This window comes from Phymastichus coffea, unplaced genomic scaffold (assembly GCF_024137745.1).
Source record: "Phymastichus coffea isolate CEN01 unplaced genomic scaffold, Cenicafe_Pcof_1.1 PCOF00028, whole genome shotgun sequence".
In the NCBI taxonomy this organism is placed as follows: domain Eukaryota; kingdom Metazoa; phylum Arthropoda; class Insecta; order Hymenoptera; family Eulophidae; genus Phymastichus; species Phymastichus coffea.
The window spans coordinates 3,763,878-3,782,004 of NW_026706839.1; the positions used below are offsets into that span (position 1 = coordinate 3,763,878).

General features: G+C 48.0%; 1 protein-coding gene across 1 annotated transcript; it reads right to left on the reverse strand.

Moving 5' to 3' along the window:
- Window positions 1-228: 228 nt before the first annotated feature.
- LOC131662889 (mucin-2-like) lies at window positions 229-17,926 on the reverse strand. The gene is made up of 3 exons (XM_058932863.1): window positions 17,869-17,926; window positions 8,563-8,616; window positions 229-7,076 (listed from the first exon to the last, which is right to left on the reverse strand). The coding sequence occupies exons 1-3, from the start codon at window positions 17,924-17,926 to the stop codon at window positions 229-231; spliced, it is 6,960 nt and encodes a 2,319-aa protein (XP_058788846.1).
- Window positions 17,927-18,127: the final 201 nt, after the last annotated feature.

Consider the following 18,127-nt stretch of genomic DNA (forward strand, 5'->3'; position numbering starts at 1 on the left):
TGTCATGTATATTTTTTTGTTATTGAAAACTCTTAAACTAAATGCTGTATGGTACGTAATATATAATTAGATTAAACTTACATTTATATTATCCAAAGTTATCAACTTCAAGTATCAAATAATTAATAGAAAGTACAAATCTACAAAGATTACAAAACAGAGGTGGTATTTGGAGGGAAGAGAAAAACAGGGACAATGAGTGAAACAGAAAGAAGAGATTTGGCATGGTTAGGTGTAGATGGACGTGGAAATATGCCGTCCGACATCGCCCACTACGCTCTCGAGGCTTTGAGTAGGTGCGTGCGCGTCGAATGGCTCTTCACTTCCTGCCAAGACATATTCTACAGGCTCCGAGGCTTCCGATAGTAACGATGGGGAAAGTGACGCGCTGATTGCGACCTCATTAATATTCCTCTTAATCTTTGTACTTGTGGATTCGTCGCCAACTTTCACGGTACTCAGTACAGTACTAAACTCGCCAGGTCTACGACCCGACACGTATAAAGTTATTACGCTGCTCTCGACAGCTGCTTTGTCCATTGTTTTTGGTATGTTAGCTTTCAATCGAGCTGGTTTATCGGCATCCTCATCTGACAGATCTTCATAACTATCTGGTTTATAGTCAAAGTCGACGGGTTGGTTACGACTTTCAACTTCTCCAGGCAACGTATTACTTTGTGTTAATGGAGCAGCGGCTAGTAGCGGATCCAATAGAGGATTTAGCTGCTGTGGAATTTGTGGCTGTTGGAGGAGGAGAAGGAGTGAATTCAGGTTCGCTTGTGGTAATGCAACTGTTGGTGTGACGACGACAGTGTCCGTAATGAATTCGGTTGCGGTAACGACATCACTCGTTGTATCTACGAGTGTTGTTAAGATTTCCTTGCCACGGAATGTTAGAGGAATGACAGTGCTGCGATGCTTGGTAAGAGTGGTGACATATGTCGTCGCACGAGTATCGTATCGAGTTGTCGGAGTGGCAGATTGTACTGATGGCAAGGCAGTTGCAAGAGGGTTTTGCTGACCGAACTGCCCAAGCAACAATTGCGAGAGTAGAATATTAGCTAAAGGTGAACTATCTGGTAGAGAAGGTCGAATGGTGGATACGATATTTTCAACTGAATACACGGTCGTTGGCACCACAATAGCTTGTGAGAACTTTCTGCCACCTGCTGATGTCAGTGTGTGCGAAACTTTCGTCGTTGGAGTTTCATGGATAACGAATTTAGTTACTTCTAGTAAACCCTGGAAATTCGTTCCAGTGATCTCACTTCCCAATACGACACTACTACGGCCATCGCTATTAGTTATTGTACTGTACCGATCGGGACCAACTACTTCTGTACTCGGGTGAGCCGTGATAATATTTCGCTTTTCAGTAATTCCGTTGTTGAAAACAGGTATTGTTACTTCGGTTGGAACGTAGTGCGTAACTGTAATAGTTCCATCGAAATCATTAATATCTCTGTAATCTTCATAAGAGTTCAAGCGACTTCGGGACTGTGTTATTCTACGGTTATTTGTTCTACCTCCGTTGCGAGATGTATTTCTCGACGAAGTGCGCCGGGAACTAGGAAAATCTTGGTACCTGTTTGTTCCTGTTCGGGATCTTGAGTTACTTCTTGATCTGATGTTAGTACTTCTTTGGGTAGTAACACTTGGTCTCTTATAGGACAGATTAACAAGTGATTCTTTGTCTCGTAAAGTAAATTGTTTATTCGACGTACTTACTGGCGATGGCTTTACACGTGAAGGTGTTCTACTGGTGACAGATTTAGACCTCGATCTAATTTGAGGAACTGAATCAGTATACTCTTCAGATGATTTATCTTCTCTATAGTTTGTACGAGAATTCGTTGATAAAGATCGACCTCGAGTACCATATACACGGCTATTAATCATTGGTTTTGAATATTCATCTGGATCCACATAAACGTCAACACGTTCTTCTAACACAGGCGTTTGGCTAGTTGGTCGACGAAAGCGAGAGTTGATCTGTCGCGATTGACTAGTTTGACGACGAACTCTCCTACCTCGACCAATTCTGGTGAATGGTCTGATTGAAGGTTGAGGGATTGGTTTTTCAGTAGATGGAGGAGCAGCTTCTTTCTGTTCCGATCCTTCGTAATCGTTATCATTTATCTCTTCTACTGGCGCGTCTTCAAGGTTTCCTTCAATTTGTTCGGGGTTTTCAGTTTGGTTTTCTACCGACGCCTCTGTTGTTTCTGGTTTTTTTCCAAATGGAGCTCTTGGTGGGAAGAGACTAGATTGACTTTGTCGACCCCTTGTAGTTAAAGTAGATACTGTGGGTCTCACTCTGTTATTATTTCCACGATTCAGTTGCCTTCCAGCATTTACTCGTCTCGCTGTTGTCAACGTAGTTGGTCTTGGAGTTGTAGTTCTAACGCCGCTACCAAAGCCTGGTGGTCTTTTGAATCTCAATAGAGGATTATTGGCTCTCCTAGATGATTCTGTAGTTGTTTGCGCCACTGGAGCAACAGTTTCGAGCTGCTCATCTTCTTCTTGTGCCACGGGCGTTTCTTCTGTTGCTAAAGTGGCTGCAGTATATTCATTAGCATTATCTTCTTGATCTTCGTGTTTGATGGTTGACGAGGGTTTCAATATTGTTGAAGATGGTCGAATTCCAGGTCTATACCTCGTCGATGAAATTGGTAGTACAGATGATCTAGAAATCGATCGTGCGGATGATCCTCTCAAGGGCGTAGAACTTCTTCGACCAGAGTATGCAGAAGATGGAGTTGCCTTGACTCCTCCTCGAGATCTTGAACTTTGAGCAATGTAATTAGAAGCGGAAGATGTTGCAGGAATGGAGCTTCTTCTACCCCCTGAGAATCTTCTAGAACTAGACGGATTTATTAATGATGATCCCAGTGATGGTGTAGCTCTTCCTCTAGAAGATGCAAAACGACTTCCTTTGCTTCCCGCCAAAGTAGCTGTTATAGTAGGCGTAAAGTCACTTCTCGTGATAGTGGTAGCTCCTTGAGGTTTTCTTTTCGGATTGAACGTTGGTCTGCTTCTCGATATAAATGGTCTTATTGGAGGTGCGCTTGATGGTCTCTTTCTAGTAGAGAAAGTCAAACGTGATTTTTTCTTTAATTTATCATCGCTTTCATCTTCATTTTCGTTTTCTTGATCTTCATCATTTGTTTCAGTATGATCTTCCGATATAGATGATTGTATAACTGCTGGAGATGGTGCCATGTCTGGAATAGCAGTTGCATGGTTCAGTGGTATAGTTGATGAAGGAGATATGTCTTGAGCAACCGTTGGCTTCACCAAGTAACTAGAAGTGCTTTCAATTATTTGAGCATATCTTCCGTCGATGCTAGTACCAATAACTTTAGATTGATAGTAGGTGATGGTATCATTAGCATCAACATGGCCTTTAATCAATCTTACTAATCCAGTTCTGTGACCTTTAACTGGAGTAAAAGTTTGCAATTTTTTATCGTCAATCTTAGTTGTGGAAGTGCTCTCGATTACTTTTGCGTAGAGACCGTTCAATGACGTGCCAATTTGTTTTGTTGTAAAATAAACGGTTGTTAGTTCATCAGCATCTACAATGCTACCTTCGTTGAGGTATAGTACACCTGTTGGAAGTACTGGTGTAGCTGAAGAAGAATAAACTGGTGTAGGTAATTCAATTTTTGACGAGGTTTCAACCACCTGAGCATAAAGACCATCGATATAAGTGCCATAAACATCAGTTATATAATGAGTGGTTGTACCATCGTTTACTTGACTCGATCTGACGGTAGATAATAACCCTGTTTTCGGTGTCTCACTGACTTGGCTAGGAATGATGGACGATTTTTCATCAGTACTCAAAATTTGAGATGGAGCTCCACCACCTATAGCTCGAGGAGTAGCTTTCACTAGTAAATCGTCTGGATAAGATATACTGGTTACAGTCTCCAAACGGCTGTTAAGTACTGTTGAATTTCCAATATATGATGTGGTAAAATAGGTATAGGTTGTATACAATGTTACTAGGTCCGGTGAAATAGTGGAACTCAATTCGTTGACCTTGATTGTAGGAATTTCTTTTATTATTACCTTAGGTGACGTTGTAATTTCATTGTCAGACGTAGCTTTCGATTCTCTAGAGGGTTCAATACTCGAGCTATGAACTGGAGTGGCCAAAATAAAAGGCCTATAAGTTTTGACAACTTCTAGTTGTACTGATGACGTATCTGCGACTCCAGGTGTAACTACATTACTAACGGTTTCTTCGCGACTAGTAGTCGCGGTTTCATCACCCTTGATAAATGTTGTCCAGTAAGTAAACGTTGTAAAGTAGGTGAGTGGTTGAGCAGTCTTCGATTCTGGCTGCACAACAGCTGTTGGCTTGATAGTTTCAGTCACCACGTTTGTAACTGTTTTGAGACGACTGACCACGTCAGTATTATCTCCGTTGTACATTGTGGTAAAGTAAGTATAAGTCGTGTAAGAAGTCTGCAACAACAGAGTTGGCGCCGGCTCTACATCATGATGATTAGTTTCTGATAATTCTTGATCTTCAGGATCGCTACTCTTTTTATCTTCGAGTAAAGTACTACCTCCAGAACTGGAAGTGAAGATTACATCAGTTTTAGTGGATTCTGGTACTTCGCCGTCATTCGAAATTTTTTCTGTTGTAACATCATCAGCGATCGTTGTTTCATCCATATCGGTAGTAATCGAAGAGTCATCTGTTGTAGTTTCAATAGTTTCCTCAGTGGTAATATGCGTACGTTCTTGAACTTTCTTGGCCAACTTCAGAGCTTCTTGCGACGATTTTTGTTTCTTCAAAGCTTCCAAATACGCCAATATTTCAGGTGGTGGCGAAGACTTTGGGGTTGTCGCAACCATCGTTTTTTCAACAATTGCAGGCAAGACACTTGTAGGTTTTATTGTTTCAGTTACAACATTACTAAAGACTTCCGTTCTCGTTTCGACTTCAGTTTCGTCATCGACAAATACAGTCGTAAAGTATGTATAGGTCGTGTAATAAGTTTTCAATTGTTCACTTACTAACTTAGCAGTTGCACTTGGAGTTGGGCTAGGTTCAAGAGCAATAACAGAATCAACTTTAGCTTTCAATTTTTCAGTTGTTGTTTCTGGGGTCGTTTGATCTTCGACAGTTGTTAATTGTTCCGGCTCTACAGTAGTAATACTTTCAGTAGTTTCTTCAGTTGTCGTAACTAATCTATTTTCGTATAGTCCTTTTGATTCAATAGCTCTGGTTTTCGAATGAGTGGAGCCAACCTCTGCAATTTTCGTTGGTTTAATCAAAACTGAAGCATCCTTCTCGATCAATCTATCAACGTCAACGGATGCGCTGATTGGATCTACGGTCTGGGTTATAACATTAGTTGCAGTTACTTTCCGACTTGAAACGCTCGTTGTGGAGTCGTCGTAAAATGTAGTCAAGTAAGTGAAAGTTGTAAATATGGTTTTGAATATCAACTGTATCTCTTCCACATCCTGCTTTTCCGAATCAATAATGTCAGTATTGGATGAAACAGCGACTTTATTTGTCATGCTCGTTGATAATTTTGTTGGAGTAATGCTTGCCAATTTTGTGTTGGAGGGTAAAATCAATTCTGTCAAATAAGTCACTTCTGAAGAGACGACTTCTCGCGACTTGATCGATGTGCTCGTTCGACCTTTACCGGGAATGAAGAACGTTGTAAAATACGTAAATGTTTTATAAATTGTCGATGGTAAAAGTCTCGTAGCCAACGATACTTTCTCCTCCTTATTCTTGTTTCTCTGACCTTTAAGATCTGGAAATATATTTTTAGGAGACGAGCCTTTAATGCTACGCCCTTGGTTTAACGGAATTATATCATTTCCTAATTCACTTTCAGTGGTGGGTTCCGTTGTAATAACGCTCTCGATCGTATCATTTCGTACATCATTGGATTCATTGTCATCTTGCTCATAAATTCCGGTGCTATCTTCCGGAAAGAAGAAGACATTCGAAGAGGTGTGTACAATTTGCGCATAATTATTATTGATATAAGTGCCGTAAACAGAACTCATATAGTGAGTAGTCGTGCCCTTATTGGCAGTCGTAGAGTCGATAACCTTGATCAAGCCAGTGACACTCTTTTCGCTTGGAAGCAAAAGTAACGGGCTAGTATACACTCCTGAAGATTCGGCTTCTGGGTGAGCCACCGTACTAGGTTCAAGATCGTGAATGCTACTGCTGCTCGATGATTTCAAATTCTTATGAGAGAACTTATTCACCGGCAGACGTGGTCGACTCGGCAGAGTCTCAGTCTTCTTCGGAGAAAGCAGCACGCTGGTAGGTTTGATTTTCAAAACCGCTACACCGTCGTCCGGACGCAAAGTAGCATCTCCCTTAATCGTAGTTGCAGGCCGTCCAACCGGTGCAGGAGCTGTACTCGGCGAGAAAACGATAACGGTGTCTCCCACGGTCGTCACGAAATCGGCAAAGCCGTGGTAGGTGACGGTGGCCAGTGGTTTAACGTCTTTCTTCGGCGCCGATTTCGGCACCGGTCTGAAAGATTTCGGCGTTCGCGGCTGGAAGCTCTTTGGCTGCTCATCCTCTTGCACAGCGGGAACAGCAGCATTTTGCCCCTTCATCACGTAATCCTGCTTCACCGTATACGTGAGAAGATTGTCGGATCTGACTTTGGCCGGCTTGAAGACCACTTCGGCGCTTAAAATGTCGTTGTCGTCTTCCCTCGGCGTGGTCGACTTCTCCTGCGCGTCATTGCTGCTGCTAGTCTTGCTGGCTATAGACTCGACGATTTTCAGCGGGACGTCGTCCAATACAAACTTGGTGTTGTCTTGCGACGTTGCCGATGGATAGACAACGAAGGGACTGATTGGATCCGCAGGAGTGTCTTTGTCATAGAATACTCGGCTGGATGTCGACAGAATTTTCGCGTAAAGCCGTCCATTATCTAGCGTCGTGCCTACAACTTGCGTCGCGTACTCTGTGCTTGCACCATCCTGCACGAAAGTCCTGGCCGTTTTCGTTAGAACGCCCACGGGTGGCGCGGGCTTACCAAGGGGAGCGGGTACCAAGAGAACTGTCGTAACACCTTTTTGTGTTCAAAAATCATCATTTAAACGAGCAATAAGGAAGCAATATTAAAATTTAATAGTGAAATAAAAGTTTTACGCGCAAAGTAATTATTATTCGTGTCGAAAATGAGATGAATGAGCATTAAAGTATCGATATCGTTATCGCGGTAATTCGTCGTCGACCAGGTTTTCAAAAAAGAAAAACAAAAAAAAATCGTTCATGTCGTAGATTGTCAGAGAGAGAGAGAGAGAAAGAGAGACGAAGTGGCGAACGGACGTTGGAGGCAGACGGCAGAACCCAGTTGTATGTGTGTTGAGAAGAGTTGTAGGCGGGGAGCAGACGGGACAGCGGTAACAGAAACAGAAAAAAACAAGAGAGAGACAATTTTAGTAGACTCACGGAATTAGTAGCTTCCTTTGTGGTGCGCATTTCAAAACCCTGCCTAGCGCACTTGAAAGAAAAAAATCTCCCTTTTCCTTCTCCTTCAATGGCTAATCATATTATTACTTGAGTATTTTTCAATTTGCCTCGGGAGAGGGATCTAATTACGAGCGCACGAGAGCAGAGCTTTAATCTGCGGTTCAGAGTCAGTAGAAGCGTTAAAGTGGCGGTGAGTTGGTTTAATTCAATGAGAAAGTAGAGTTACTTTGCCAATCAAGAAATTTTCCGAATGAACGTTCGTGGTTTATTGACCTTTCGAATGAAGGAAAGAGAATATCGAAGCTTGCGGATGACCTTAGTAATGTCAATGCGTTTACGTGCATGCAATGCTTTATTCCTCTTTCCATTTCAGTAGCATCTCATTTACGTGGCCTTCCCGCTGGACGGAGTCGGAATAATCAGACTGCGCTTTTATTAAATTTATTGCTTTTTATACGCGTTGAATAAAGTTTGCTCGAAAAATAAAAGACGGAAATTTATGACACCCAGAAAAAGTATTTTCGAACAGCCAAACACAGATATATACATGTACATATACATCTTGCCGAGAGGCAGAGAGAGTGTATAGGTAATACATATGTACAGAAACGAAAGCTATAACACACAGCTAAATCGTAAAAGGAAGCATGAGTCTACTCTGAATTTATGTACATGGCCGCACATCGCGCCAACGCATGAAAAGATTATACATGAGAAAAACAAATGGTGAAATAGAAGGAAGATAAGGTGATTATAAATTTACAAACCATTTTTTTAGTGATTTGAAGTTTCTGCTTTTTATAAAGAGAAGGAGAATGAGATACATTATAAACATGCAATTGATCATACAGTATTACTTTACAAAAAAAGCGTAATAGATTTTCATGAAATAAATATATTACATACAGGTGAACGAGTCAAAAGTGGAATGAAAAATATGAATTTGCCGATGTGAAACAAAATAGAAAAAAAAATAAACAAAAACGGAAAGAAGCGTTAAGTGACACGACAAAAAAGAATCGTATGCAGTTACGATATGGTCGAGAAGAGTGTAAAAGCGAGGGAGAGGGGAGTGTACTTACCGTCAGCATCTCTTTGTAATCCGGAGGTGACGATGTCGCCTCGCGCAAAATCATCTGTAATCAAAAGAAAAAAGGTTGTGTTCGTCATCGTATCTCGTTAGAGTTTTAAAGAAGGATTCAGGATTAGTGCTACAATACGGTAAATCTCGTCGCCACCGTCGTCATTACACTCTTACGGGAGAGAGAGAGAGAGAGAGAGAGAATGTGTGAGATCACACACAGGTAGCTGCGAATGAATTGCGCGCTGACACGAGTTGAAGATGTCGTTCAGGGGCCGCGCGACGTACAGTTACTTGACCGACTGACGACTCTGCTGTACGCGTGTGTGCCTCATCGTCTTCTTCTTCTTCTTCCTCCGCGCGCGCGTATACACACATCGGGAAGCAAGTGCGGGCTCGTCTCTATTTGCCGACGCTTCGCACATTTTTTTTCGCTTCGCGGAAATGCCTTCATCTTGCGCCGCCTGATTTATTTCACGATTACGACTCGCGCACTCGTTAAGCGTACTTTCCGAAATCCCCTTTTCTCGCGCTCGTTCTCTCCCACCCTGTCTGTCTCGTTCGAGAGATGCAGGTGTACATAGCCTACGCGTGCGCTCGTTATTACGATACGACGATACACGCCTTGCTTTTCCGAAAGGCTTGCGACGACGCGTAGAGATCTCTAATCGCGCTATTTCCGATTGATATCTCGGGCGACGACCGGAGCACTCTACACGTTTGTTCCTCCGATTGACTCGAGAGAGCTCGATTTTCTAAAAGCTTCGGAGAGGCGAAAATTCACGGGATCTGGTGAGCGCGCGACCTACATACCAGTGAAAGGGTTAGTTTTCGAGGTTCGCTTGTGCGCTATTTTTCTTCTTCTTCGACCGATTCCAAACGATCGTGCGATTATTTAGTTACAACCCACTTAAGGTACACAACTTGAACTTTCCCAGAGACGAGTACATACCGATGTACGTGTGTACGTATGTGTATGTTTGTCTGGAGTACAATGGACAAACTCCGTTGGGTAGCGCGTGAGAATGAATTAATTTGTTTGTAAATGTGAGCGCGGCGCTATGTCTACGGTATAATCTCACACCCACAACAATGAAATCTATATCAATAAAACTCCATTGGCGCTCGTTATATTGACACACATCGATGTGCATTGCATGCTCCGCGTAGGCGCGACTCATTTTATCTCTCTCTCTGGCGAATGACTTGCAACAATGCGCGTACGTACGTGTACGTTCGCCCAACAATGGCCAATACGGTTTTCGAAGAAAAAAAAAAAGAAAAAAAAAGATAAATAAACAACGCGAGAAGAGTGGAGAACAAGCGTCGTGTAATTTTGGTCCATTCAACCCGCAGCCGCTTTCGAATAGCGAAAGGTACTTGAAATGCCTACGCTTGCTCGGTCTTGTTTACTAATCGTCGAGAAATGCAAAAGGCAAACGAAGCGCGAGCCTCGGAGCGGCGGAACGAGGCGACTCCGGAGTTGGCGCGGGTCGAAAACGAGCAATCGCCGGGTAGCGCGAGCGGCGCGCGGAGCCCGTAAAGCAGAGCGCCGCCGGATACCCGTTAGCTATCGAGCAAAAGGAAGATAATGAGATTGGCAGCGGCGCGCCAGCCGGCAAGCTAGTCTATATTCCTATCTACGGTATGTGCAGGCGGCGTGGTGGAGCGATTGACCGATTCGTGGAAATGCATCCGGTGACCCGTCAGCCTCGGCGCTGGTCCCTCTCTCTCTCTCTCTGTCGCAATCGCGGCGGGCGCCGTTGGCACACGTCTGCACGCACGACAATGCGCGGCCGCTCCACAATCATAATTTTCCCAGAAGCCGAGCCGCCGTTACGAAACGCCCGATATATTGTTCGGCGCGAGCGAGGCGGCAGGTGCGACTTTCGCGTACTCTGACCGCGTGAAAGTGCCGCAGCATGCTGCATCGATTAGGAGATGAGCGCAGCGCCAGCTCGATTATACGCCATCGAGTGAGAGTTCGACAGTGCGCGCGCGTGTGTATCCGGAGCGTATAGTAAAAGTGTCGAAGGTGAAAGCTGCGCCGCCTCGGCAGCGGCCTTTTCGAGAAAGATAGAGCGGCTTATAATTGTAAAATGGACCGAAATCTATACGTACGCGCGCGTGTGTCTCCCTCTAACGCGACCCGAATTTTACGGAGACGGCCACTTTCTAACGAGAAGAAATCAACTATACTTCTCTCCGCCCTCCCCCCTTGCTGTATGCACACACATTCGCTAGCCGATCGAACTTGCATCGGCGAACGAGGTCGTCTCTTTTGCATTCCAAACGATCTATCTCGCGCGCGCAAACATCGTCGAGCCCGACATAATTCGTTGCCCATTAGCGGTCGGTATACCGTGAAAAAGACATCAGCAGAAAAATTGTGCAATCCTCACTCGCGGCTATCCATCATTGCACAATGCACACATTATTATATCAATTTTCGCGGCGAATCTTTCGTAATCGTTACATAAATAACAGGTACGTCGAGATTGTGCTGCCTGGCTTGTAACGAGCGTGCGACTCTCTCGGCGCCTCGCGCGTACGCGTTGTTTTTGTGCATAAATTTGACGTCGACCCCTTAATTGTACGCCTCAAAACGTTTACGCTTTTCCAATTGTGCCGCCGCCGCCGCCGCCGCCGATTTCCCATGAACTGGCTGCTGCGCCCTGAGAAACGAAATCGAGCGCTCTCGTGACCCAGACGCCGCAGCCAGATAAAGCTCCTCGCGACGGCAGAGCGATCCAAGCTATTTGGAAAGAGGCGAGCGCGGCCGCGGAGAGAACGTACTTTTCATTTCTGCGCGGCTCGTCGCCCGCCGCTCGCAGCCGAGGCCCCGCGAGAACCGGAGCGACGGGCCTTTCCGAAAACTGCTCCGGAGAGCGCCGCCCGCGCGGTGTTCTTCTCAAAACCCCAAAACCACCCAGAAAAATCGCTAACGGTACGTGCCGAGAGCGCCAAAGCAGAAAAAAAGACGTGGCCTCGAGGAGGGGAGAAAAAAGAGAAGAGAAAACAATAAAGCCACTCGAAGTGGGCTCTCGCTGTTCTTTGGCGCGTGAATTTAGTGGGTCACGCTCGCTCGTCGTCCTGGCTGCTTGGCGGCACATAGCCGTCGAATTAGCATGAGTCTTATTACCGGTAGTCTCTCTCTCTCTCTCGTTCCCATCCGGTCGTTGATCTCCAGCCGACGATACGAGCTACGCGCATATTGTCTCGCGCTCGCGGTACGACAAAAGAAAAACCATCGCGCGAACTTTTAATAATTGCTTCTCTGGCTCGTTTTTGACGGCAAGAGGGTAGACACGGTAGCCGGCCGATCGCCACCGACGCCGGCTCATTAGCATCGAATCGCGCGCTTTTGCAATGACTCTGCGGCTATATGAAACCCACGCGCTCTATCTCTCTTCCGTCCTACGCGCTGCTCTGCGCTCGAGCGCTACCTTGCGCAAGCCTCGGGCAGATAGAGACGCGCGACTGTCCGCGCCGACGACGCAGCGACAGATGGGACTTTCGCAAAAGCTCCACGCCGAATACGGCGCCATTCTCATCGCCGACCAATCATCCTCTCTTACTTTGCGCAACCACGCGCGTATGAGCCCAAGAGTACCGTGTAGCTGATTCCCGACGGGTCACTCAACTCCCCGATCGTCTTCCTCGATCTCTTTCTCGGTGAACGAGCGTTGGCCACTTTCACGAATCTAATCTTCTGGCCGAATGCACATTTGCGCACTGGCGAAAAGGAAAATATCAAAGAAAGTGTACGACGGAAAAATTAACGATAAGAAAAATTAATAAAAAAACGAGTCCTTGGCGCGCGCAAGGCCAGGTGAGCGAGCACGGGCGCGCGCGCGCGCGCGCGTGCGAGTGTGAGAGAGAGAGATGTGGGCCGCAGCCGTCGACGAATTTCGAATAGCCTTCGGCTCATAACGGATCGACACACTGACTCAACTCTCACCTACTTTCGGCCACACGCCGCCGTCGCAAATAATCGCTCTCTCCGTGGCGCGGGGATGTTTGAAATTCACGCGCGCGCGCCGTGTTTTGCCGCACGGGCAACCTCCTCGTTTCCACGCCGTCGCGGCCGGCGACGCCGAACGGACGCGCCTACATTCGCGCTCTGCCGCTGCACCGACGCGGCATGCCTTTCGTTTTCGCGAGCGCGACGGCTTATCACGCTTATCCGTCTCAATTAGACGGACTACGCGGCGCAGTTGTAAAAGGAGCCTCTGGAATTTTAATAGCCGCGCGCACTTTACATTCGCCAGCTGGAATTCAGCCGCGCTCACGGCTGCAGCGCCCGGCGCGGCTGAATATGGCCAGGAATTCAAAGTCGACGCGCGCGACTGGATTCGCACACCTGTCATTTTCGGCCGTTTGTCCCTTGACGACGCGCAAAACGAGGCCGAATCGAAGGATCGTAACGAACCTTCGTGAAGCGGACCGAGATAAAAGGAAAATAAAAAAACAAATCGGTCACGATGCAGAGATTGAGAAATAAGCGCAGAGAAATAAACGCCGGTTCCTGCGGAGATCGATAAGTGGGTCTCGGAGCACCTGCGACTTCCGGCTCTCTCGCACGAAAATTCCTCTCTCTCTCTCTCTCGATCCGTTCGGTTTCTCCTTCGTTGGCGTCGCCACCGCCGTTTCGGCGCGCGCGCTCGAGAAAGGTGCAGCAGGTATTCGTGCCAGTAGGCCGTCCAATAGACCAAGCCCAAATTGCTATAAAGCCAGCAGCGTTGACCCCTTTTGCGAAAATTCGCATCGCTTTATTAATTGTTTCGCGTGATAAACTTTCACCTGCCGAAGATGAGTTTCTTTATGCTAATCTCGCGTCCGCGGCGGGAGATCCTTTCACCTGTGGAATTTCGGTAGCCACGGATCTCTTACCAAGAAAGTGAATTACGCCTCGCAAGAGACTGACTTTCCACTTACATGTGCGCACTTTAGGGGTCATCGACGTCGGCGACGGTCCGCGCGAAGGACCTTGAGAGAGAAAGAGAGAGAGAGAGAGAGAGAGAGAGAGGAAAAGCACATCGTGCGTTGTGAATCAGCATGTTTTTCCAACGACGATAATCGATCTACATGCCTTCCTTTTTTTCTTCCTGGCGCGTGCCTTTGCGACGTATACGTAAGATCCCCGCGTCATTAATTTTTTCATCCTTTCCGCAAAACTCGCGAGGGTAGCGGCTGTTATTCGCCATTACCGACACGCTCGGAGCCGATCACAAGCCTCTCTACCGACGATAATGTTGTTAGCCTATTTAGCACTCTTGTTTTCCGTGCCCCTTTAAGTTGTTTCATCGATGCTAATTAACGGTAAATACAGCAAAGCGAAAGTTTTCGTTGCTTTTTGATAATTGCAATACGTTCTTTGTCAGCGGTCGTGTGCGTGCAAGTTGACCTGTAATTTTCGTTAATAACGTGTAATGTTAAATTTGCTTTCGTTTGCAATATTTACATCGCGTGATCTTGCACTAAAGAACACGTGATTTTCTTATCGCTGCACGCCCCTAATGAATTTTTTCCGATTCAACTAATATCGATGTAAATTGTTCTACTTTGAAGTGATTAGTATCAATTGTCCGATTAACCAGCTATCGCGATTCAACGAATAAACTCGAGCTTGGAGCGCTTAAAAATATCCCGAAAATTCGAATCGGCAACTCGAATAACAAAATCATCAAGGACTCGTCGACTGTTTAAATCCTTTCGAAAACATCAAAATTCAAGGCGTTTTCGCTAAAACCATTAATATCGCATTCCTATATGTTCGCGCGCGCTCGACAATTTCGCGCGCAGTGGTTGCGCAAAAGCCGCCGAGTGGCGAACAAAAAGGAAAAAAGAAGAAAAAAAAAGAAGAAAAAAAAAGTAGAATGAAAGAAAGAAAAAGCAGCGCCGCGAACGACAAGACTGGATTACGGTGGCGCGCGTCGCGCGCTGCGCATAAATTTGTATGGGCAATCAACCGAATTCCGAACGCGCGCGCGCTCCTATACGATGACTCAACTGCATCGAGCGCTCCAAATCTCTAGCCGCGAGACGGCGTCGAAAGCTTCCCTGGTCTATCATTACTGCAATCGCCTTTGCCGCGCGATGTTATAGCATCCACCGCCAGCCGCCGCCGCCGCCGCTCGACTCTTCGTTCCTGCGTCGTGACGCGTGACGCGCTTTAGCGGAGAATCGCGTGCCAAGTCACGTTTACACGGACGCCGCGCAGATATCATCGCCGCGGCGCACGCGCAGCGTGAGAAGCGCCGCGGTTTTCGGCCTAATGCAATTAGCGCGCACAGCCGCGCGCCGACCGTCCACGATCTTCCCCTTGTACCCGTACGGTCACGCCCGCGACGCTTTGCCCGCGCTTCGATTATCAATTTTCTCTCTCGGCTTGCGCAACGCTCGCGAGGAGCACTTTTCCCCCTCGTATCGGATTTTCATACGTCGGAATCGCCGAGGTTCGCGTTTGCGCGCGCAGTCGCTTTTGCGCAATCGTTTACGTGGCCGTTCCGCTGTCCGTGGCAGCTGGCTTGGAAAGCCGGGCGCGGGTCGGAAACGAAATCGCGATCGCCGACGAGGAGCAAAAGGGCAGCTGGCGCGCGGCGGCGCCGGCCGACGAGAGGGAAAGAAGAGGCACGCTCGCTTCGCGTCGCACGCACCATTGCCAAACAAACTCCCGATGTCGCGTGGGACTAACGTAACATCGCGAGCGCTTCCCATCACCTTAATCGAGTCAGCGGAGCGAGAACAAATGTGTCAACATTGCGTCGTCGTAATGAGCGCGCATCATTAGACAACGAGCGACTCGGATGGCGCAGTGTGTTTCTCGCGGTTGTTTCTCATTACGCTCGTGCTCGCCGCCCAAGAGGCTCGACCGTTATTATTAACCCGGCCGCTTGTCTTTATGCAACTCTGGTGGCGCGGACCATGCGATGTCGCAGCCATCTTCTTCTACTATTTCTCTCTCTCTCTCTCTCTCTCTCTTTACTCCTTTTCGGCGCTGGCGAGCTTGCGAAAGGCCGCGAACCCCTTTCTCTCTTGCCCGGCTAATCGTTGCTGCGAGGCCTGGATCGTAATTCACTCTCGTGAAACTCACGGGAATTTATCGATAATTGCGAAAGAGGGTCAGGTGCGCATCGACTTTATCCATTTTTCCATGCAGCGCGGGTATACATTGGGACGACGGTCACTGGCATCTCTCGATTTGATCGATATAATCACCGTGCACGAAGCTCGAGTAAGGCAAAAGCTCGAATGGAAACACTGTGCGATAAATTTGCGCGACGGGCAGAGATTCCATTCGTAAAGCGAAAATCGAGGAAAATAAAAGGATTCGGCTAATGAAAAGTAGTTTCCGAGACTCTCTATACTACGCGCAGTCATTCACTTTCGAACTCGCTCTCTCTCTCTCTCTTTCAGCAGAGCGAGCGTTCGCAAATTGTGATCTAGCGCCATTGCAAGGGTTTCGCCGAGCGCTCATAAATAATCTGCGATCTCGCGCGCGTGATACACGAGTGTCACAAGAGTTTTGCCTGTGTGTGTCTCTCTCTCTCTCTCTCTCTCTCTCTCTCTCTCTCTCTCTCTCTCTCTCTCTCTCCGGCTGCAGCCTGCAAGGAGAAATCGCGGAGCAAGGTTTCGAACTTCTCGAGTGTCATTCCTCTCACTTGCTCGCGACGGCGTGCAGTTTATCCCGATATAGAATTAGGCGCGCGCGCAACGGGGAATGCGCGTCGTTATCACCCCGGCGACGCGTTTTGCCGCAGCGACGAGCGCGATCGCGAGCTTTCACTCCGCGCGGTCGGCCGCACGTCCGATCGCGCCTCGCTCGCGGGCACGCAGAGGAGACGAGCCGAACAATGGCGAGCGCATAACAAGCAGCGGCGAATACGAGGAAATATAGAATAATGGGCCTGAGAAATTGAAAGAGCGACGGTTACGGGGCAGCAGACGTGCGCATGGGAATGGCGGCTTCGCGTCTCGCGCGGCTATATCACGACCTGGTTCACAGAATCCCTCGCTGGCGCGCGCATCCTTTGCTCGCCGCTCGCGCCTCCTACCTGGAGCAGCTTTTTCGGCTCTCGCCAAATATCGGGCCGCGAACGCGCGCCGGTGAAAGTCCCCGTATACCGTCACTCGATTGTTCTCCTCGGATACATATAATGCACGTTCGATGTTATAATCGCATGCGGATAGGCTGGCAATGATGAGCTCCCTCGACGGAGAGAGAGATAGAGAGAGAGAGAGAAAGAGAGAGAGAGAGAGAGAGAGAGACGGGACTTTCTAATGTTGCATCACGCGATCTCGCTGGGATTTCGCGAAAAAAAATGCTCGCGCGCGCTTCAAGCTCTAACGGCCAATTACACAGTGTGAGCGCGCTCCGCGCGCGCGCGCGCGGAACCGCGCTAACGGGGCTTACAAGCTCGCTAACAGCGCGACAAAAATCCGACGCACCGCTACCGGCCTCTTCGTTTTTTGTCGGTGGCTGCGCGGAGAAAGTGCGCGCGAGCAAGCGCACAGCAGCGTCCGCGCGCCGGGTGACGATAGCGCGATCGAGTGGCGCGCAACGACGAAATGGGCATCCTTGACCCTTGGCGAAATGGAAGGAAAAAGGGCAGCCGTGCGCGCGCGCGAGCGAAAGCTCCAGCGACGCGGATTGCGCTTGGGCAACGATCGAGCGCGTCTCGCGCGGCTCCGGCTGATTTGTGCAGTCCGCTCACTCGGAAAAGCTCTTCGCCAGCCTGAAAACGAGGAGAGCAGAGGAGAGAGAGAGAGAGAAAAAAAAAGAAGGAAAAGGAAAGAAAAAATTCTCGTCTGCTGGCGCGAGAGCCGTTGCAGCGCTGCTCGCAAAAGTGAAGGTACGTATCGAGAAACGGCAGCATCCGGGGGAGGGCTATATCTCTTTTCTCGGCCTTTCTAAAACGCGACGCCGTTCAAGGCGAGATGAGCGCGTAAGCTAGATCTTTGCTGGACGTCAGGTGCGTACGTGAGCCGTCTCTCTCTCTCTCTTTTTTCTTTTTTTTTTCTCTTTTTCGTCCCCAGTGAAAGTGCAGCTGCGAACGGCGCTTCTCTAAGTTCGACAATCCAATTTTGATTCGGCACGTGTATCACTTTCGCGGCCGCTGAGCCCGCTCGCACTTTTATCCGTTTCTTTATTTTTGGAATCGTTGCGCGCGCCAAACTTTCACGCTTTCTTTTCCGAGGAACGCAAAATGCCGCTCGACGCGAGCGTAAAGACCGGGAGCCAGGCTTACGTAAAGCGCTCGATATCGCAGCCGGTTCGACACCCCGCGGCGAGACTCGAACTTACTTTGGGCGACAGCTAGGGTGGCGAGGAGCAGGAATGACAGCAACTCGAGCCGGCGCATGTCAGCGGCGCGGGGTCACTCTTGTCCTGCGGGCCGCAGCATGTGCAAAACCCGCGCAGCCGCGTCTTCCTCGCAAGCCCGCGTCCGGTGCTTCCTCTTGCGCCTCCGCGACTCGCGCACGCTCTCCTCCTCCTCTTCTTCTTCCTGTTGCGTTTGTCTCTCGGTCGCGGAAGACGCGCACCACCGACCGCGCGGACGCAC

Bases quoted from the DNA above. Each gene is read 5' to 3' on its own strand.
- LOC131662889 (XM_058932863.1), bottom strand. From the start codon at position 17,926: ATGCGCCGGCTCGAGTTGCTGTCATTCCTGCTCCTCGCCACCCTAGCT. The intron at 8,617-17,868 runs GTAAGTTCGAGT...TTTTGATTACAG, and splicing joins CACCCTAGCTGTCGCCCAAA to ATGATTTTGCGCGAGGCGAC. The intron at 7,077-8,562 runs GTAAGTACACTC...GAACACAAAAAG, and splicing joins ATTACAAAGAGATGCTGACG to GTGTTACGACAGTTCTCTTG.